The sequence below is a fragment of the Taudactylus pleione genome, unplaced genomic scaffold, assembly GCF_031769625.1.
Source record: "Taudactylus pleione unplaced genomic scaffold, aTauple2 ptg000034l, whole genome shotgun sequence".
Classification (NCBI taxonomy): domain Eukaryota; kingdom Metazoa; phylum Chordata; class Amphibia; order Anura; family Myobatrachidae; genus Taudactylus; species Taudactylus pleione.
Window position 1 is genome coordinate 962,316 of NW_028284436.1, and position 23,855 is coordinate 986,170.

Genomic DNA, 23,855 nt, shown 5'->3' on the forward strand with positions numbered 1-23,855 from the left:
ATCAAATTTGGGGTACCTGAAAATGGGTACTAGCATATTTTTACGTCCCTAAACTTAATTCTGCAAAAAAGCACCTGCCGCTAATAGCCTATTCTAGAAAACACCTGCCGCATACTTACAGAATACCCCTGAACCTATTTCGCTATTTTTAAACACGGTTCCCCTATTTATTTATTTTTATCCCCAAAGTTCTAAAAAAAATTTGGGGGGTATCCCGTTTTTCTTATAATACTTTTTTTTTGGCACATTTCGTTTTAAGGGGGCATTCACAATGCGAATATTTATCCCCGTCTTTTTACACCGGCGAAAAGTAAATGTAATTGAAAACGAGGATAATTTAAATAGGCGAAAATGACGTAACCGGCGATAAATTAACGCCGATTCCGATATTTCGCCTCAAATTGAATACGGACCTAAGGGCCTGATGCAGACCCGGTCGGAAGCACTGAGCGCTCGCAACCCAGTCGATGGTGGCCCAGAGCACATGTGCACGACGGAGCCGGCTCCGTCGTGTGCATGCGCGAGACCCGGATAGCGACGGGCAATCCGTCGCTCCGGGTCTCGCACCAATGGGGGGGCGTGCTGTCGATGTTGAGTGACAGCACGCCCCCTTTGGTGGGCGGGCTGGGGGGTGGCTGCCCAGACGGAGGCGTTCCCATGAGAACGCCTACCGTCTGGGGGCGGCCCCACTGACATCACAAGTGCCTGCACCCCTAATCCCCAATTCTGCACTTTATGTCAGTGATGTCAGTGGGAGAGATTTCGGCTCTGTTTGAGCCGAAAGCTCTCTGGGGCTTGCAGCAACGAGACCCTACCACAAGGGTCTCGTCGCAAGCCCGGTGGTCGTGATGGTCTTGACCATCGCGACCATCTTCCTGGCCGCTCGCTATAGCTGTCGGTGGCCACCCATAGCTATGCGAGCGGCCAGGAGGCCGCTCTAAAAAAAAAAAATAGCCCAGCCCTGATTCAGAGCAAGCACTCTGTCAGTCCAATACAATGAGCGGGAATTACAATTCTTTCTAAAGCAGCTCTGGTAGGGCCGGGTCTAGGAGAAGGCTAAATGGACAGCTGTGGCGAGCAGGCTTTTCAACCTCAGGGTTACCTGTATGTACCCTGAAACTAACTTCAAATAGAAAACAAAACCTACTTATGAATTAACATTGCTCTGTTCACCTACAGACATCAGATGAATAAAAGTCATGACATCATTTCCTGGATGATGTCACTATGCCTTGGAGAAAAACAAAGTGATCAATACTGAAGCTTTTATTATCAATGTAACTGATCTGAAATCGAAAGAGGGTTATTTAGAGAACATAATATTATATATAATATTCTTGAATAGTGTAAAGTATATTTAATCTGTAGATCCTGTATGAACATAAAAAGTCTACACAGCTATGATATGTACAAAGGAGATGATTACAATACTGTAGAATAACTTTCCATAGCTCCATCACCACCTAATGGTAAAATGTTTCTCACTTGCTCAATTGTTTCTGGACTATAGAACCAGACAAGCTTTTAATTATACCATGTTATAATTATAATCACTGTGGAGGGAAATGAGAGCAGATCTATATGTGACTGCCATTTCTGGCTGGACCACCGGCAACAAAGTCCGTTCTTTTAACTGGGCTCTGTGTCCAACCACAGACCCTTGGGGGAAAGGGGCTGCCCTGGGCTCCGCAGGAGGTAGGAGTAACATTTAACGGTTACACTAGGAGGCATTACAGCTTTAACCTCGTCCTCTAGCCATGCACGGACAAAAACCTACCTACAGCAGTGGCGTAAGTTCATCCCAGATGCCCGGAGGCAAGTTAGAATTTGGTGCCCCCTCATTACAGCCGCTGACACTGTAATGTAGCAATTTGCATGCAGACAGGCTATAGATAGATGAAGGCAGCAGCTGATGGTCTGACATGGAGCGCTCCACTAAGTGTACGGTGGCTTCTCAGGTGCTGGGAAGGGGTGCCATGTATTGGGCGGCCATGACGGTACACTCCGGGTACATAGTTACAGCCCTAAGTGGGGTGAATATGTTGTGGACAATGGAGGAGGTGCCCCCTTCAGAGCTGGAGCCCGGCGGCAGGCGCCTCCATTGTCTCCCATAGTTCTGCCCCTGACCTACAGTATGATGTGGCTCAGTGATGGCATTCAGGCATGGTCTCCCCTTCAAACCAGGAGAAACATTTAAAAAAACAAAAAAAACTTTTATTTGTTAATGTACAGTTTCATTTTTAGAAATTGCATCAAACTGAAGTGACTGAAAGTAAAATTGGAATAGATTGAAATTTAGATCTAGGAATGTGGTTCCCTTCTGGCTAGAAAGTGAGTCTCAGAAAAACAGGAGCCAAAATAAATTCATGGTTTCTAAGTATGAGATTGTATGTATCAAAATGGACCTTACAAGGGTTATTGATCAGAAGATAATATTCTATAAATCTACTCCGATTCTGCATTCATTCAGGTCTGGTATGATAAATAACAACATATACTCCCCATCGCTGCTTATGCACAGATGAAGTTTGAAAAGATGTAAACATAAAGTTAATGTTATACTCCATTATCTAAAACACTTCATTACTAGGAGAACATTTATGATCACTAACCAGTAATCTTGGACCATATAATGTGACTTGAATGACCATAACTAAAAGATAAATGCACTGAAAGACAGTTTACTTATATATACACCATTCTCCAGGTAAGTTATCGAGGTCAAGATGTATTAAGGATTACATTTTGAATGCAACACAAGCCACCACTCCCCCCTCCACGCCTACAAAACGAGGCAAGCTGTCTATTAACATCGACAGCCGCCCCGTCTTGTAGTGAGCCCCGGAGCTGCATTTATAGCGGCATTTATTAACGCTGTGTGCATGTAGTATTGCGATTGAAATGGCAAAGAAGAGCTCTTCCGATAAGAGCTGTCCTTTGCAGTGTGAGGACCCTGGAGTCCTGCACATGCGCGGCCATCGGCCAGAACATGCATGAGCCGCAGGGGACACTGGAAGGGATGCTCTCGGGGAATTATCCGAAAAGAAACCTAAAGTCTTCTCTTAGGCAGCGCGCCTATCGGGTGCAAGCTCCAAAAAGTTTCGCTTTCTGGAGTTTGGGGTTGATGTAAGTCTTGGAGAGACAAAGTGGTTGGAGATAAAGTACCAACCAATCAGCTTCTGTCACTTTACAGGCTGTGCTTGGAAAATGACAGTCAGGAACTGATTGGTTGGTACTTTATCTCTCTAATGGTGCATACACACGGTCAGATCAGACAACGATAGCCCTGCATGTGCTGGATGATCGATATCGATCATCCAGCACATTACCAACCCATAAAGGACTATAACGACCAGCGATCGCGGTTCCCTATAGTAACCTGGTCGATATCGACAGGCGATGGTCATTATAGTTATCGACCATCCGTGCCGCGCATCGTCCGTTGTTTGGGGGTTGGAAGGGGCCAAAAAATGGACGATATGAATGAAATAACGATAAAATGATATCCTTAATAACATCCTATAAAGTCTGACTGTGTGTATGCACCATAAGGCTTAGTACATCTACTCCCTTGATACATACGGGAAATGCGGTTTTCGGAGGTTTAAATCGCATTTTAGTGTTGTACATCCCTCCCCGAGTGAGAGAAGAAAAATGTACAAGACTTTTCCAGCATAAACTATCACGGGAAGCATGTTCGACAATCACAGTATCGAAAGTCAAAAAGGTTGCCAACACAATGTTGAATGTCATAATGGTGACATGTTTAAAATGTTGACACCAGGCACGTCGACAACCTGCAACATGTCGACACATTTTAGGGTTGCAAATGAGTGTTGACATTCTGAACATGTCGGCATTGTGATAGTCAACGAAATATAACAAAATCAGTATCACTGTGGTTAGGTTATCAATGTCTCCATTTTTGGGATGGGAATCCTGCTACCTCAGCTGTTGCATGCAGGATCCTCACCCATCTGGATTACATACAGTAGAAGGTGTCATTTGGCAGCAGAATTGCTATTGACCAACTCTGCAGAGTTTACAGACCTATCGGATACTAGTTGACCCTGCCTGGGCTACTGTTTTGGAAACTTACAAAAAAAAACCCCAAAGATTTAATAATTATTATGTATGTGGCATAAAATTTATCTAAAAAGGATGGAGTCTAATCCCAAAGATTATTGACAAATGCGGTATGCAAAGGTTTCTCATTGTCATTGCCTGGAAAACAAACCATCTCTGCGTGTGTGGGCAGATTGATTTAATAGCAGTTGTCCAATCTATTTTCTGCACATACTGAAATCTCTAGGAAAAGATTATCATCATGGTCATTCATCTGCAAAGCCCTACAGTGCTCCGAAGCCCCTGACAGCGGGGTATACAGGACATACATAAAACAGCCATACACGGTAGACAAAAGATATGTAGACATGAACACATAGCGTAGACTGCTGTATATAATAAATAGAAATGTTATGTATTGTTCAGTGTATGTAAGCAAGCAGAAGAGAGTTATAAGCGTAGGTGGGTGTGTCTGGTAGATGGAGTAGATCTACAATACTAAAGTGCGTACACTGTGGATATGCCCGATTCCGACGCACTGGAACAACATTTTGTGCAAAACCGTCTAGTGTGTATGCTCTACGTTGTCCGGTGCTCGCTCCCGTGGGGTCCTCAGCCGCATCGTCAGGTCGGCCCTACCTGTAGGCCAGCCTGACGATGCGACTAACGACCCCATGCAGCAGGATGCGGCAGGGGCCAACATATATCGGGCAGTCGGGCACCGGACCGTCTAGTGCACGGGTTCACAACCATGGTACCCAAGGCACATTAACAGTCCAGGTTTTAAAGATAGTCATACTTGAGCACAAGTGTCTTAATTAGTCCTGTACTTATTTTGATTTAATCATCTGCGCTCAAGCATGGATATCACTAAAACCTGGACTGTTAGGGGTATATTTACTAAAGTGAGTTTTTAGAAGTGGAGATGTGGTCCATAGCAACCAATCAGATTCTACTTAACATTTAACTAGCACCTTCTAGAAGTTAATAGCTAGAATCTGATTGGTTGCTATGGGCAACATCTCCACTTCCAAAAACTCTCACTTTAGTAAATTTACCCCTTAGTGTGCCTCGAGGACTGAGGATGGGAAACACTGGCCTAGTGTCTACCGGCCACCCGATATGTCGGCCCGTCTATGAGGAAAGGGGGGGGTCGCATTGGTGGATACACACGTCGTTTAATGTGTACCCACCTTTAGAATCCAGTGATGATCAGGGATTCTGCAAACTACTGTATGGGCCTGATTCAAAGTTAGGATCAAATCAGAAAATGAGTAATCTACTCATTGCTAAAAACCATGCTGCACTGCAGGTGGGGCAGATTTCAATTGTGCACAGAGAGGGGTGTGTCCAAATTTAATTCTAAATGTCAGTGTAAACACAAAGCTGCGCAGTATTTTTTCAGCACATGCAAAAGTAGCCAGTATTTCATCTGCGTGCAAAGAAATAAAGGCATGTGCACCCCTTGCATTGCAACTTGGTATGTTCCAGAAGCAATTCCCTCCTAATACTGGGTGTACATGGAATCGGTATGTAATACCGCCAGCCACATGGCAGTTCGAATCCCGGCAGCATCAGGAATACAGAGGAAGAGATCCCGGCACCGGCAGCCTGACAGCGCTGGAAATCCCGATCGTCCCCAGGTAAGTACTAACTAACCTAACCTACCCCCCGAACCATAACCCTCCCTTAGGGGTGCCTAACTCTAACCTCCCCCCAAGTGCCTAACCCTAATCCCCCCTTCCCCGCTGCCTAAACCTAAGTCCCCCGGGGGGGGGGGTGCCTATCCCTAACCTCCCCCCCGGGGGTGCCTGACCCTAACCTCCCCATAGCCTAACCCTAACTCCCCCCGGGAGCCCTAAACCCGCGGCTGTCCGCTCGTTGCACCCGGCATCCCTTCAATCGGGATGCCGGGCGCCGGTCTCCCGGCGTCGGTAAAATGAGCGGTGTCTACATCTAGATGCTGGTCATTTCACCCTTGCCGGGATATGACAGTCGGGAAGCCGGCTGTTGGTATAATGTCAGCCGGCCTCCCGATTGCATCCCGTGTACACTGGGCGATATATCAGCCATTCAATTGACGCTTACAAGCACATCGAATGCTGTGTACCCACCATATGTCTGTGAGCAATGTCATTCACAGACATATCGCGTCGACTGTACAGCACAGCCGATGGACAATATATCTGCAGATATATCGGCGCATCTGTCTGTGTGTGTACAGCACAGGTGGTCCGCCGACCGCTCGTACACTTGCTGCAGGGACCTGGGTGTTGATTGATATCTCACCTGGTTGGGCAAATTAAAATGTCCGCCCAGTTGTGATGTCAGTGCTGACAGCGCAGACACATCGGCGGAGCGATGGGTACATGTGTATGCACCGTCAGCCAAGTGTGTAGCCAGATTAACTCTCAATCAGGCCCTATGACGTTAATAAAATTGCAGGTCATTATTGCAATGAGAAACGCAATTTTACGCGTGAAAATTTTCCTTTCAGTATTCGGATAAATGCAGCTAACCCTAATTACAGGTGGCTTGGCATTCGTAGGCAGAAACATCAATGTTTACAAGCTCTTATATATTGTATATACTGTAGGCAAGCCTTACAACTATTATTTTAGTTGAAACTTTGCTGCCTTTTACCACATGTTCCATATAACTAAAGCCGCACGCCTCACTTTAACCTGCTATCAGCTAAAGTCCATCGGACCAACCCTTCGGCAAACACTGCATGATGCAAGCTGACATCTCCATAGCTCCACTCTGGGATTATAAAGAAAGTTTGAGATTCGCAGGAGGAGCCAGTGAAAGTATGTCAGGCAGTGGGAGGATGGGTTGAGAGGTGAAAGTGAGGGAGAGAGAGAGAGAGAGAGAGAGGGGGAGAGAGGCGTTTATGTGGGGGAGGGTGACAAAAACTTGCTATCTCTTTACATTTATACCCCCTCCAAAAGAATCAATGAGAAGTTTATACTTTTTAAAAGAAAGTGATATGGACATTTAGTTGCCTTGTGATAGCAGAGCACGAAGCGTGTAAATCAGATTTAAGCAAACTGTGACTGCCTAGTCAACAGCTGCTGTGGAACTATAATGACCAGCATGCCCCCACAAGCTTCTAGTTGCCAGCACATCCAGTTCCACAACAACCGGAGGACTACAATCTGGTTTCAAATAAAAATAGATTTGAAAAAAATATACCATATGTAAAAAAACAAAACAAAAAAAACATTACACTAAGAACTCGTACAGGTGGACGTTGAGATCAGGCAGTCTGTGTGTGGGGCTTAGGTCTGGTACTGGTGATTGTGCAAATAATTATACAAGCAACCAGACTGGCACACAATCAAGCACATAGGTGCACAAGTGTTCACTCTGCACTGATTGTTACGCTCGCGAACACTGGCAATACTATCTAAGGGAATGCTCATTAGATACAGTGCTGCAAGCTGGGCTTCCTGAACAAGCTCTGCACAAGGTTCTGCCTACACTTGCAGGAGGGGTTCCAACGTCTGTGTGTACGAGCCTTCAGGTTACGAACAGCAAAAAAAATAAATTACATTTATGTAACAAACAAAACCTCCAAACCACAAAAAAAGCTATGCAAGACTTCTGTACTCCTAGAAACCACATATTACAAGGGACCTATATTTACTTCAGACCTGTTTCAAGATAAACACGAGAATATGTAATGTAATATACTAATTAACGAACGCTTAGAGTTCTCAGTGTGATGGAACTTCGCTGCAAAACTACACAGCAACACTGACAATTTTCTATCCACACCTGCCACAGAAAAGAGAAAAAAAAGACCAAATAAACCAGAATAACTACATGCCACCAGCGTAACACATAACATGAACTGACAATGCTAGAGAAACAGTCTGCTTTGCATGGAAAGTCTACTTTATTCAGTTAAAGCCAACATGAAGCACACAATTCAGCACTGTTCACTGTAAATTGACACCATAATAGAGACAAGTATAGATTTTATTAAATGGGCCCAGCTGACCCGTATACCCATACTTGAATGCAAATACTATTTTTACCTTGTTTTTTCCTCCGGTTTACTACAAATTCTGAGTGCCGGAGGCTGCTGGGCGCTGTTCTCCTGTAAATGCTATTTCTTTTCATGGAATCTGTACAAGGTTCTAATTCGGGCCTCCTGCGAGCTGGCTGATTAGAAGATCGCCCCAATGAGTTGTTTTTCCCTGAACGACCATGGTTGTAATAATCCACATCTATTTCAGCATCTCCATTTTTTACCCTGAGATTTTGAGGCTCATCAGAATCCAGGCAATAATCATCACTCCTCTCTGGTCTGTAGAGAGGATCGAGAGCCATTTCTGCTGTCCTCCGATCCTCCCAAGAGCCCCCAAATTGGTCTCTCTTCACTTTGTCTTTAGGTTTTTTAACAGTATTTTCAAGGTCATCCCAATCCCTATGGTGACCATCTCTCGTATGGCTGTCCATGTACTTCTCTTTTGAAATGTTTTGATCTTGAACATGGTCACTGTTATTATACAAGTCAATTCCATCTGGAGGATTGTAATCAAAATCATAAGCCATGCGCTTACGTGAGTTATTGGTTTCAGCATCAAAATCTAAAGACTGACTTCGGTCAACCTTATGGTCTTCAATGTATTGGTCGAACAGCTCTTGATCATCATCATCTCCATCAATGTCATCACAATCCAATGGTTTGAAATCATAACGCCTTGTGTTGGACTTCTTAGAAGTCCCTGAGTTCAATCCAGGTTCTGCTTTATCCCTTTTGTAATCCACACAGTCCCTCTCGGAGGGTCTACATCTGCTATCTGATACTTCAGCATATCTAGAGGAAGAAGAATATGCCTCCTCTCTCGGATGATGGTCTTTCATCTTTCTATAATCCCTTTGGTCATAATCCATTCTTCTCCGATCCATGCACGGGACAGTTCTGTAATCTCTGACATCTTGGTCTGAGTACCTCTTTTCTAAGGACCGATGTGTTCGGTTATTAGAAGATTCCACCTCTGTCCCGTAATATCGATCGCCCTTTCTGGGGTAGTTTTCTCTTGTATAATAATCATCATTAAGGAGGTCGTCATAGTAAAGGTCACCCTTCCTACTATAGCAAAGGTCGACCGCTCTGCGGTCAGGATGTGGGTAGTCATTAAGGCCATCATAAGGAAGTCTTCTGTCCCCATAACGTCCACCACCCTCCTTATATTTAACAGGGCTATTGTTAATGTTTTCTAAAGTATCATAATACCTTTCCATGTTCCTCTTACCACTATATTCATCATTTTGGGATCTCTTATAGTAGTCATAGTCCTCATCAGCCGGTCTGTACCCTCTTGGCACTCTGTCATTTGTCCGGCTCTCATAATAGCGTTCTCCTCTAATGGGCAAGTGTCTGTGCTCATCAGCGTATCGTTGCTCCCTGTATAACCTTTCCTCCTCATTGTGTCTCGGTTTCCCTGGGTTGTGGCAATCTTCATATTCCCAGCTCAGCCTGCAGAGGTCTCTTCTGGGACCTGCAGACCCATTTTTCGTTGTCTGGTAGTTTTCGTGCTGCAAGGCACACATCCTCGGGACTTTGGTCTTCTACCAGTCTTGGACTGGCACTCTACTTCCACAGGTCCATTGTCCACAGATGAGCCTGTGGGCAGCAGGCTGAAAACACAGTCCGCCGTCTAAAGTAGTAGTATCCATTGAACTGTTCTCCATTCACTTAAGAGTCCTGTCTCGCCAGCTCTCAGCATACCTGCAGACACTCCCTATTCTGTTTCTGCACACTGAAACTCAAATCCTCACTTCTTTTTTTCTCCTTTACTTTGCAATAGCCAATCCACAGACAAGTACAACCTCTCCCACCTGATTCCGGGATTAATTAGTAACCAGTGTCATATGACCAGAGGCCTCTTGACGAGCCCTTGAGTGCGATTGGACAGAACCCTCTGTCATTTACATGTGAAGGTTGGCTTTCCCAAGTAGCTGAACTGGCTCAATGGCTTTTGTTATGTTAAACTCTCAAGCAGGCAGATTAGAGGCTCTGGTATTTAAAACACGAGACAAGTCAACAAAAAGACCTAATCCTTACAAAAAGATAAAACCAAGGCACTGAAACTAAATAATGCAAAATTTAAAATGTAGCCCAATCTTTATTTAATACTGCCTATACTGCTTATTGTATTTAATTGTTCAAATTGTCAAATGCAGTTTACCTTTTATTTTCATTGTTTTGTATAACGTATTCTTTTTATTCTGTTTAATGTCATGTTTCAATAAAAATAAAAAACTGTAGCCCTATTAATTGCAAAGCGCAGATTTTGCAAAAATTTTTTGTTAAACAGATTTGAAATTACTTGCAGCTTTAATAGAAAATGATTGCTCAAATCCACTCAAATAACCCAACATATAGCCATAAGGAGACTAACGAACATAGGCCCTCATTCAGAGCCGTACGCTCTGAGCAGAGCGCACGCTCTGAATGAGGGCCGGGCTCCATTTTCATGGAGCGTCCTCCTGGACGCTCGTATAGCTGTGGGTCACCACCCACAGGCTATACGAGCGTGCTTTGTGATGGCCGCGATGGTCGAGACCATCGCGACCATCGAAATTGCGAGCCGGAGCCTGCGGTTGAGGTTTTCAACCGCAAGCTCCGGAGTGATTTTGGCTCTATCAGAGCCAAAATCACTCCCACTGACATCACTAGTGATGTCAGTGGGCCGGCTTCTGACGGGAGGCGTTCCCGTGGGAACGCCCCCGTCAGGGAGGCACGCCCCCGGCACGCCCACCAAAGGGGGCGTGCTGTCAATCAACATTGACAGCACGCCCCCTTTGATCGGACACAACGAGCGAAGGACTTTCCTTCGCTCGTCGCGTCCGGCGCATGCGCACGACGGAGCTCCCTCCGTCGTGCACATGCTCAGTCCATAACATCGACCCACTTGCGAGCGGACAGCCGCTCGCGAGTGGGTCTGAATCAGGCCCATAATACTATAATAAAAAGACAGAATATAATATTGACAACAAAAACATGTTTTGGCAGGATTAGTTGTGAAAGGTGATAAACACAATGGTTTTAAGGCCCCCATACACTGTGCGATATGGCAGCCGATCCGACAGATCGGTACAATATCGCTGCTATATCGTACCGTTTATGGTCATGATATCGGACACAGGTCTTGATTCAGAACCGCTCGCTAGATCCGTACGCTCGCACCCAGCGTATGCAAATCCGGCACACACCCAGCAAGGTGGGCGATCGCACGGCAAGGCATAAGCACGCTCACTATGACTTGGCGTGCGATCGCTTTGTGTATGTAGCCGCCCTCCAGCCTGTCTTAAGGTGCCCACTTGCGCACGTTCATCTCCAAGAAGTGTATACAACCATCGGTACATCGGGTACCATCGGAAGCGAACGCAGCGCTTGAGGTTGACTACCACAAGCACTGTGATCACTTCAGTGTGAAATACAACCAGGTGACGTGTACAATGACGGTGCCTGTTAATTATGCACGCCTCTGAACGGCGTTATGACGCTCAGGCACGCCTGCGTTTGCACCTCCACTCCCCCGTTATTAATGGCTAGCCCCTGTCACCACCCACAAACAGCTTCTCCTGTCACTCACTCTGCTGATCTGTCCATGCGCAGCAAGCGAGAGCTTCCCGATCTCTCGCACTGGTTCGCTCACGCGCACTGAGATGCATACGCACACGCACGATGCGAAAATCGGCCAGCTACGAGCGGACGCATCCTAGCGAGCGAGTCTGAATCGAGCCCAGAACGCCCTCCCGTGGGGTCGTACATCGCACCTACAGATCTTTCTGCAGTTTCATTTGATTTTGGTATGTGATGTACAACCCCATGCAGCGCTATGCGGGTGGGGGAGGAGGGTGCTGGCATTTCGGGCGGTCGGCCACCCGATCACACAGTATATGGGGACCGCCCGATATGTCGTCTGTCGAATCCCCCGTCGCGTTGCAAGGCGCATATCGCACCGTGTATGGGGGCCTTAAGATTAAGGATGTGTGACCTTAAAAGCTGCACAATTGCTACTGGATCGAACCAAAAACTTGCATATTGTATTAAAATAATTTTTTATATTCACGTTAGGGAGTAGATTTACTAAAGCTTCTAAAAACTAAAAGCTGTGGTGTTGCCCATAGCAACCAGGTTCTAGCTATTATTTCTCTACTGCATCCTAGAAAATTATAGAATATGAATGGTTGCTATGGAAATAACTCCACATGCCTGTTTTAAGGTGGGTACACACTGACAGATACATTCGCCGATCAATTGATCGGCCAATGTATCTGCTGCCCGTCGGGCAGTGTGTACCCGCGATATGTCGGTGAACGTCGGCGTTCACCGACATATCACATTGACTGTGCTGCACAGCCGCTGGACAGATATGTCTGTAGACATATCTGTCCATCGGCAGGTGTGTACGGGCGGTTGGCAGACCGCCCGTACACACACAGTGTCAGCCGCGAGAAGGGGGGAGGGACATGCCCCCGCCTGCCGGGACACACCCCCTGGCCGCCTCGGACCTGCGGGCAGACACAGATGATGGTTGTTCAGTGTGTACAAACAACCATCATCTGCAAATATATCTGTATAGTGTGTACCCACCATAAGAAGCTTTAGTAAATCTACTCCTGGGAATTATTTAAAGTTTACTCATTATCTACAAACAGTGAAGAAATATATTTTGTATAATGAACCAATATTCAGCGTATGAATCCATGAGGAGTTACATAAGTCGCTGATGCAATAAGCACAAGGTACAACAAACTGTATAAAACCAGGTGCATGCTTTTATGTTGCACAACTAGGTATAAAAACCACAGCTGTAAACGGATTGCGTGATGTGTATTATAACGCACCCACCAACCAGGTGACAATATTATATCGATAGGATCTGCGCACACGAGATTCGTTTTGAGGAATGCCATGGGGGCGCAGCCAGACTTCCGTGCCAGTTCTTGGCGAATCATTTGCACCCTGCATGGGGCAGGTGTAAGTGCAATACCCATGACAACGGGTGCGGACGGAAAAAGAGTTGGCAGAATGACTATAAGCATAAAGCCGTACGGATACTGGCGTCCGAGCATTTGAATCAGACCCATTATTGTTAACGGTGCTGTTTTATCAAAGCTTGGAGAGAGATAATGTACCAACCAATCAGCTCCTGTCATGTTAGAGGCTGTGTTTGAAAAATGACAGTTAGGAGCTGATTGGTTGGTACTTTATCTCTCTCCAAGATTTGATAAATCTCCCCACTCTGGGGGAGATGTTTCAAGCCTTGGAGAAAGATAAAGTGAACATAGATAAAGTACCAACCAATCAGCTTCTATAATTTAACAGGCTGTGCTAATGGCAGCAATACGCTGATTGGTTGGTACTTTATATCTGTTCACTATCTTTCTCCAAGGCTTGAAACATCTCCCCCAGAGTGGGGAGATTTATCAAATCTTGGGGAGAGATAAAGCACAAAACCAATCAGCTTCTATAATTTAACAGGCTGTGCTAATGACAGCAATACGCTGATTGGTTGGTACTTGATCGCTTTACACTTTATCTCTCCAAGGCTTGATACACCTACCCCTAAAGATGTTTACCCCATGTGAAAGATTGTGATCGATAAAACAAATGCTGGGACTTTCAGTTCAACAGCAGGTGACTCTTTATTGTGCACTAATGCAATTCAAGTGAGAACAGTCTCAGCCGTTCAAGATACAACCTGTCCGTACTCTTTATAATAACCAGGAGACAGTGTCAGGAGATGGACTAGCCTGAACCTGCACTGTAAGTGCAGCTGTGTCTATACATCTATTTACATCTAAGACTTTGTCATACAAACCATAATACCCCTGTTCCTGCAGTGAACGAATGGCTTGATCACCACTGATTATGTCACAAATCCTTACAGTAATACACTTGCAATGTGCCATGCTTGTTATATCATCCAGAACACAGACTACTATGTGACATGCCGTTCCAATGAAAGACAAGGAAGTTATGTCTTTATCATCACGTTCCACATGATACATAGGAATTAGAGAGATTTTTACAACGTACAATGTACATGTGCTTAACATGACCACAGTTCCACTTTTGGAAACTTGCTTTCCACAATGTCCCTCTCGCACTCCCGTTACCTGTATCAATTAGGTCTTTGCAGAGAACGACCCAGTGGGTACCTCCTAAAACTGGTTGTTGAGAATGGGATACTTACCCCCCTCGCATCATGTCAAGTCTTCCTTACTTTGACATAATGTGATTACAGAGTCCTAATCATACTTTCCTACTCTAAGCAGAACGTCCGGGATACTACTGAATGACGGACAGCTCTCTCGGACTCCAAGCAATCCAGGCTTCCCGGATCCCTAGGGAAATGGACGGTCTGGGGCCAGCAATGAGGGGATTTGTAGCCCCTCGCCACCTGCACCTCCCACCCTGACCTCCCCTATGGAAAAATGAAATATTGTCATATAAAGACTTAGTGAAACAACCATTGGTGTCTGTATTGGGCTGTTGGCATCGCATTACGTCATTACAATTGTGTGACGGCACAATGTAGTGTAGAAAAGCATGGGAGAATTACATCCAAGTGCATTTGTAATACATCACTGTCCCTAGGAAAAATGGGGGTACCACATTCTCCCCCTCCCCCCAGAATAATACGTGTCTTTATGTATTGTAATTTAGCAAGGCCCGGCAGCTTTTTCCTAGCAACATTGTATCTACCAGTATAGTGTAACTAGTTATAACAAAACATACATTTGTAACCGTCAATTTCCCAAATACAGAAACCTGAGTAATGCCCTAACCTGTGTACAGTTCCATTAAAGGGCTGGTCATTGTGTCTGGGGGAAACAGATTTGCCTGGAGTCTCTGATCCTGTTCCAGAACCCCAAAACAATGTAATACACCACTATCCCTAGGAACAAGGGCTAAGTCTAACAGTTGGGGTAACCCCATAACTATGGGGGTACCACACATTTCCGCTACTACAATCAGCTTGTGACCACCCCCTGCATCAATCTCATTGGTTTTACATGTCACTTTTGTGCACCTAGAACTGCAAATGTGTAACTGAAAGGTGCAAACTTTGCTCTATTAAGAGTATAGAGAAGAGGTCACCACCTCTGACCAGGCGGAGAATGAAACTCATTTTCAAGTAAGAGACAGGCAGTAAAATGGGGAACACCTCCCTAAAAGGCACCTTCCCTGCCGTCACCAGTGCATTTACAAAAATCTGCCTGGTAAAATGCATCTGAAAGTGCTAAGTAATTATATATACTATTTACCCTATTTTGTATATTACATTTTATTTTACACAGTAACAACATGATATTTCGCTTTGACCCTTAAATAAAATATAAAACAGAAACAGAACATACAACAACTGAACCATGGCAAGAAAAACAATACAGATAACAAGAGTGCAAACAGGCTCCAAGGCAGAGTTAATTTAAGGGTCCAATCGACATACAACCAGCAATTTTCCAGACGAGCAGAGCAGCGCACAGTTCTATGACGTACGCAATACCTGTGTTCTCTATAGATGCTGCGAGGAGGATCGGGTTGAAGACAGCAGACAGTCTAACTAAGGGATAGGCTAGTATCTGCCAGAATTGCACACTGATAATGTACAAAGCCATGTCAGGCGCAGGGATAGAAGTGTCTGTGTGCAGTATATAAACACTGGTCAAATAGGAAGAAAAAAAATAAGTAACAAACCTTTAGAGAATAACTTCGCAAAACAACACACCCAAGTGGTTCCTAAACAGACGTCCAATCCTTAAAACACAGCTGGAGCCTTGTTTAAAAATGAAAGGGAGAGGCTGGGACGGGGGCACGATACTATCTATCTGAGCACAGACAGCCCCAAATTTATGTGATAGAGAATGTAGAGAGAAGATGTGAAACTGTGGCCTAGTTCTCTAAAACTTACACTCTCTAGGGAAGGGAATATCCATTTAATGGCATCGCTCATTCTTGTAAGTCCTTGAGCAACAATGTTCCTAAAACCCCAATGATGCTGGGACTGATGTGGAGTTGGGCCGCATTTGCGCACCAAATTGCAAGCCGTAAAAAAGTTTGCAACTGCAAAGTTACAACTATCGCAAGATGCGTTCGGGTCTGCAGCAGTGATAATGGTGTTATAGCAGTTTAATAAATTAGTTTAAGTTTACTCATCATGTCCCAAACTATTTTATATTATGAGTTAATGTGGACAGGAACTCTATAATATTTCCCATATTGTACAGCTCTGAGGAATATGTTGGTGCTTTATGTCATACTTAATGAATTCCTCAGGCACTACTCCTGGAGATTGTGGAGATGGGAGGACTGATGTCCCGGCGACGTGGTAGTGCCATTTGTATCATTGCGGCCCTGCCTCAATCTGCGCAATGCCGCAATTAATGCCATGATGACATAGCTGCGAAAGAAATGGGCAGGATCCGGGCGCTTTGTCTACTTACCAGGAGTTCGGGAGTACTCTCAGGGTTTTGTCATATCAGGGATCGATAAATACTGGTCGCAGTATTTTAGGCCCAGATTTATCACTCCTTACTAATCTTAAATGTTGCTCCAATCAATCAGCTCCTATCTAACATTTTTCAAACACAAGACAGTTAGGAGCTGATGGTTGGAGCACCATGTAAAATTAGTAACGAGTGATAGCAAGAATATCACTCAATATAAATCCGAGCCTAAAGGTGCCCATACACGGTGCGATATAGCAGCCGATCCGACGGATTGGTACAATATCGCTGCTATATCGTACAGTGTATGGGCATGATATCGGACAGAGCACGCTCCACTGAAGTCGTACATAGCACCTCCAGATCTTACTGCAGGTTCATTTGATCTGGGGATGCGATGTACAATCCCATGCAGCGCTATGCCGGTGGGGGAAGATGGTGCCGGCATATCGTTATGTTGGCCGTCGGATCCCCCATCGCGTTGCAAGGTGCATATCACACCGTGTATGGGCGGCTTTAGTCCTGGCTAGTTAAAATTTTATTATGGCTGGATTTCCAGTTTTCATATTTAACTACCTCTGAGCTTTGAGCAGATGTGCTGCTTCTAAACCCTATCAGCTCCTTATCAGACAGCATTTCTATTTACCCATTTACTAACAGAATTGTTGCCACAACATCAGGAGCGCGAGATACACTGATACACTGATAAGGAAGCAAGATTCAGGGTCTTTTTGTAGCGCCTGTCACATCCAGTGATCACCAGCAATATCTTAGCAGGAGGCGGCTCACTGGATTGTCTGTCCTTATTAGCTACAGATACCTGGGGCCACATGGTCGACAGTAATCATGTCGACATTCAATAATGTCTACACCACCATGTCACCATTAGAATGTTGATATAGTTCAAACTGTCGACAGGCACCATGTTGAAATCCTGAGAATGTTGACATCTGAATTGTCGCCGTGTGACATTCTGAGGATGCAGACGGTTTAGCTCTGTACACATAAGACGATCTCTCAGATTATATGCCCGATTCCCGATAGATCGGCCCGTCATATCGTCAAAATCGTTTAATGTGTACCCACTATGTCGGCTGCTGCGCGCTTCTGTTTGGTCGTCAGCCGTATCGTCAGGTTGTTCCTACATGCAGCTCAACCTGACGATGCAGCCGACGACCCCATGCGGTGGGATGCGGCAGAGGCCGACATATCGGGTGGTCGGGCACTGGATCATCTAATGTGTACCAGCTGCCCGATATGTTGGCCCATCGGCGAGGGGGGTCGTCCATCGCATTCCTATGTACACATATTGGGGTAGATGTATTAAGCTCTGGAAAGTGATAAAGTGCAGAGTGATAACTGTCCAGCCAATCAGCTCCCAACTGTCATTTTTCAAACACAGCCTGTAACATGACAGTTGGGAGCTGAGTGGCTGGACGGCTATCACTCTGCACTTTATCACTTTCCGGAGCTTCATACATCTGCCACATTGTCTCATGTGTACCCAGCTTAAGGGTTAGGCGACGCAAGGAGGGTTAGGCTGCGGGGGGAGGTTAGGAAAAGGCTGCGGGGGAGGTTAGGAAGAGGCTACGGGGGGGGGAGAAGAGGTTAGGTTAGGCACTAGGGGAGGGTTAGGGATAAGGGGTTTAATACTCATCAGAACACTCGAGCATCGGAGTTCTGACCCGAAACATATGACCATCGGGACCGAAACATTGAAGCTGGCTCCAAGATTTTACAAAACAATTGTCAACCCATGCATTAGATAAATATAATTTAATAACATAAGTGGGTATAGCCATAGTGCCTGTATGGCTAAAGTAATTTGTATAACACAACAGAATACATTGTAGTAATGTAATATTTGATCATAGCAAATCTGCAAGATAAAACCCAGTTCTCAAACAACAGGTCATAGAACAAATCATGTGTAGTATTCCTCTGCCAAAAACTAGATTGTATAAGCCTTCATTACACAGCGATATCACAAACTGCTAATAAAGGGAATTCAATTCAACGGCTATTGAATAGCGACGGGAGGGAATCCTGAACCTATTCATTACACTGCACTGTTTGGGCGCGCTAAGGATTTCTTACGCACCCCCCTGGGGATGCGAAGAGAAATCCGACCAAAGTGCCGGGTGCGCGGCTATTTTTCTACATAGCGCTGCGCTAACAGCCGCGCGCCCAGCACTTTGGTCAGAGAATGCCGGTTACTGCGCCTTAACACCCTTAAGGCGCGATGACCGCGATAACCGCCATTCTCCAACCACGCAGCGCACTGAATTGAATAGCTCCGAGAGCTCGTTCCCAGCGCTATTCATTTTGCGTTGAATTGAATCGCCCCCAGATAAATAAATGCTTCTCCTGAATATCGCCTCCGCTTTCAAAATGGCCGCCCTCACTGTGTGAAAGCAACATAAACACCATAAAGACAAAGACACAAATAAATGATGTAAACAAAGAACCAAAATAAAACAAACAAGCTGAACCTCTCTGTATGACACAATGTACTGTATAGACCGGAATACACGTAAGCATCACGGAGTGTGAAGACTGCTGACAGGTTTCGTAGAAAAGTACAGTCATATGTCAGAGACAGGTTACCTCAGAACAGCAGCCCTGTACATGATCAGCAGTGTGCTCAGTAATACTCCCACTACACATTCCTATGTCTCACACTACACGCGTGTCAGCTCCAGTACCAGCTGTGTGCTGCTGACATGTGGGAAAGGGAACACGGAACAACACTGAGCTCTAAAGTGGATCGTGCGCTGTACTACAGTCTCCACTCATCAGAAACTTCAGAGTCATTATACTCATCTTTAATAGCATATAGATATTACACAGAGCCATTACCTCTAGTAAAACTAAAAAAAACAAAGCACTCCGGGGCATATTTACTAAGCTGTTCTTTTTCAAAGCCACAGCGTCTTTGTTGGTTCTCGGCCACTGGATTTTAAGGGGCAATAATATTAAATGTAAAACATGCCTGGTTTTGTATTTATTATTATGTTTATTTGAAATCCAGCGGTTCAGACTGGAAAAATAAGCGGCGGCTTTGAAAAAAGGTGCTTATTAAATTTACCCCTATGTCATTTGCATTTTGCATAACTAAGACACTTATTGTATTACAACACTGTACTAAACACTACCAATAATACTTTATAAAGAAAAAAAAAATTATAATAATAGATTAAGAAAAACCTACAACTGCTGAGGTGAGAGGGAGGGGGGTCTCTCTTTGCCCAGAAACCTTGCTCTCATGTGGGAACTACATGAGCTACCAATACCCGTTCTTCCACATAGCACTTTTAAGGATGATTTGGGTGCTCTTGTTACCGCATCTCATATGCCTGAAAAATGTTATGCAAAGAAATGGTTAGTGGCAGCACAAGTAAAGAAGTTGTTTGAGTACCTACAGAGTTGGCTTCTATACCACATAACTAGGATGGGATGTTTCATGTACCAACTGCAATACGCCCCTATTCGCATGCGTACCAGTGTTTTATAACACCAGTATGCATTAATATTGCCGGCTGGGACAGTTCTTACAAAAAGGTGCCGTCCCTGTAAAGAAGTGACTTCCCAGTTTACGTCACTAAAGTGCATCATAGTTGCTTGTTTTTTTTTTTTTTTAAGGTTGCTTGTTTTTGGGCTTGTTTGTTTTTGTGAGCATTGCCGAGGCGCCCCTGGAGGTAAGTGTATGTATGTGTGTGTTTTTTTTTACACCAGTAGTGACTGAGGGAGGGAGGTTGTGTCTGGGGAATAGAGGGCAGTAGCCAGAGTGAAAGTAAAGGGGGCAGGCAAGAGGGAGAGGTAAAGTAGATGGTGGAAATGAGGCAGGTACATGGGGGCGAGTTAAAATTACTGAGACTGTTATAGAGAGGGAATAATAGAATTAGACAGGTGACTGGAATGAAGGAGGTAATAAAGAGGGGTGAGAGGAATGGGAAGTCAGGTAAAGGAAAGGTGGGTACACACTAGATGATAGGTCGCCCGATCCTGCTGATCGGGCTGACATATCGTCCACATCGGCCAGTGTGTACCCACTATGCGTGATCCTGCGCACTCCCACGGGTCATCCATCGGGGGCGTTCAGTCGGTCTGCATATAGGGCAGATGGATCGACTCAGGCGCCGACGTTTGCATAGTGGATGGAGCCGGTGCCCGACATATCGGACATTTGGTCACCACATCGTGCAGTATGTATCGACCGCCCGATATACTGTATATTGCGTAGTCGGGCGTCGCATCGCTGGATACACACATCGGCAAGTGTGTACCCTGCTGAAGACTGGCAAGGGAATGAGGTATGAAAAGAGGGAAGAGGTAACAATATGGCAGCTGGTGTAGAGGGAGAAAAGCAATATAGGCAGATAATAAGGCTGTGCATACACTAAGATATTTAGTTTAGAGAAGAGGGGGAATAAAGGAAGTTAGGCAGTTAGAGTGTGAGGACAAAGAGACACGACCATAAATTGGGCTTTTTAGGATTGGTTTGGGCTTATTTTTTACTTATAGGTTGCTTGTTTTCCATTTCAGAGTTGGCAACAATGGATCCTTCAGATCATCTGTACATGGCGTTGCCTGTTGGGCAGAAGCTGCGGAAGGTTACGCTTTCCAGAGACTGATGCATATGGGCACATCGCTGGTCCGTGGATGATGTCTGCCGTGGACCTTTTTAGTGGACATGGCGATCCATATGTATTGCATGGTGTTTATATAATGTCAGTAGGCATTAATACCTACCTGCCGGGACAGCTCTTCCGAAAAAGAGGCGGCCCAGCAAAGAAGTGACTTCCGAATTTACGCCCAAAAAGTCCTATTGCGCATGCCTGGCCATCGCATGTGCAAGCCGCAAGGTACAGAGAGGGATCCACTATAGGCAATGCCATTGATCAGGAATTGCTGTGCCGCGGGTCTGCGAATCTTTATGATACACATGGAGATCCACAGGTATTGTGGAAAACAGCCTTTTTCTGAGGTTCTTTCAGCATTGTGGGCCTGATTCAGAGGCGCTCGCAAAAAGCGAGCGCTCGCTTTGAATCAGGGCAGGCGCATGTTTTTTTTAGTTGCGGCCTCTTGGCCGCTAGCATAGCTGTGGGTTACCACCCACAGCTATTGCGAGCGGCCATGATGATGTCGCGATGGTCAAGACCATCGCGACCATCGGGCTTGTGACGAGACCCTTGTGGTAGGGTCTCATGGCCGCAAGCCCCAGAGAGCTTCTGGCTCAAATAGAGCCGGAAGCTCTCTCACTGACATCACTGGTGATGTCAGTGGGGCTGCCCACAAACAACAGGCGTTCGTGAAGCCACCCCCTGCCACGCCTACAAAATGGGGCGAGCTGTCGATCAACATCGACAGCCGCCCCTTTTGTAGTGAGTTCCGGAGCAAGCGCTTCCTGTGCTCGCTCCGGGGCTCGCACACACCGCGTGTACGCACTGGGCCACTAACGACCCGCTTGCGAGCGGGTCTGAATCAGGCCCTCTGTCCAGAATGGCCATTTGAAGAAGCAGCGGTGAGTGTACGGCAATAGGATATTGATTAAAAAATGATTTACTCTAACATCTGTTATTTCCAATAAGCAGGCATGGCTGCAGCATATACCAGTGACATAAGCCAATGAGGAGCCTCCTCTCTCTGTACAGGGTTCCCTCTGCGAGCAGATTAACCCCACACCCGCCAGCACAGTAACTGCACATTTGGGTCAACGTCCGAGAACAAATCCTGCACGGAGAGTATTATAGGAGGAGGATAAAGAAGGATTGTTTTTCTTTTTTATTATTAGATTCATTTTTTACTATAATATTAAGTAAGGAGATTATGTAAAGTTTTTTTTTTCATTATCAACTATTCCTTTTATTGTATAATTTATCCCTTTATTGATTTTTATAAGTGGTAAAAAACCCAAATCTGGATTTTTAGTTTCACTGCGAGTAGATGAGCCACCACGCCAATAAATCGCCTGAGATTGGCCAGGTAACTATACTGCGCTCAGTATTGCTCAGCTGCCCTATCAATATTTTTTAATAAATTGTGGCATGAACTGTGTGTGTGTTTTTTTTTTTAAGCTACTGTCGCAGTAATCAAAGCTATGGGTTCAATTCCTGACCAGGACCATGTCTATGTGGAGTTTGTATGTTCTCCCCATTTTTGTCTGTTTTTTTCTTCTCTCACACTTCAAAAACAAACTGGTATGTTAGCTGGCTTCAGACTAAATGAATCCTAGTGCGTGCTCATGTAGTAGGGAAAATAGAGTTTAAGCTCCTCCGGGGCAGGGAATGATGTGAATGATTAATTATGCTCTGTAAAGTGCTACATAAATAGGTAATGAGGTAATGAATAGTAATAATATGCTGCAATATTTCGTTCCATTTATATTGCAGCATGACAGTGTGTGCTTACATTTGTTGGAAGGGAAACCGATGTGTTGACCGCAGTTGTGGGCCTGGACGAACGGTCACTTAAGATACTGCCAATGGCCCTGATTCAGACCCACTCGCGAGCGGCTGTCCGCTCACAAGTGGGTCGATGGTCTGCACTGCGCATGCGCACGACGGAGGGAGCTCCGTTGTGCGCATGCGCGAGACGCGACGAGCGAAGGACTTTCCTTCGCTCGTAGTGTCTGATCAAAGGGGGCGTGCTGTCGATGTTGATTGACAGCACGCCCCCTTTGGTGGGCGTGCCTGCCAGACGGAGGTGTTCCCAAGGGAACGCCTACCGTCAGAAGCCGGCCCCACTGACATCACTAGTGATGTCAGTGGGAGTGATTTTGGCTCTGATAGAGCCAAAATCACTCCTGGCCTTGCGGTTGAGAAACTCAACCGCAGGCTTCTGCTCGCAGTGGTGATGGTCGCGATGGTCAAGACCATTGCGACCATCATCCTGCACGCTCGTATATGCTGTGGGTGGTGACCCACAGCTATACGAGCGTCCAGGAGGACGCTCCATTTTAATGGAGGTGGGCCCTGATTCAGAGCGAGCGCTCTGGTCAGAGCGTCCGGCTCTGAATCAGGGCCTATGTCCTTAGTTTGTTTTATACTCTCCAAAACTTCTTGATCAACCAGTACAACCAGAGGTTATACCATGTCTTCTGCATGTATGTCTACTGGTTGTCTACTTACTGGTATGTTACTGGTGTCTGCCGAAACTGCCCCACTATGTGTATGCTGCTCTGCCTGCCCAGGGAAGTAATACAAAACACACTTGAGTCAAGGTGACCACGCCCACTGCTGCACAAAGTCGAGAATCGCGGCACTGTACAGCAAGATGGGGCTTGTAATGACGCGATTTTCACAGTCGGC

General features: G+C 45.5%; 1 protein-coding gene across 2 annotated transcripts in view; it reads right to left on the bottom strand.

The window, feature by feature from the left end:
* The window catches only part of DNMBP (dynamin binding protein), a 138,514-nt gene that overhangs the window by 37,547 nt on the left and 77,112 nt on the right, over window positions 1-23,855 (bottom strand). Inside the window, exon 1 of one of the 2 annotated variants that reach the window (XM_088452189.1) lies at window positions 8,109-9,785. The exons of the other annotated variant lie outside the window; for it this stretch is intronic. Coding sequence (XP_088308315.1) covers window positions 8,109-9,630 — 1,522 coding nt within the window. The 5' untranslated portion in view covers window positions 9,631-9,785. Of the gene's footprint in view, window positions 1-8,108; window positions 9,786-23,855 lie in introns of those variants that run through there. 2 annotated transcript variants of the gene reach the window in all.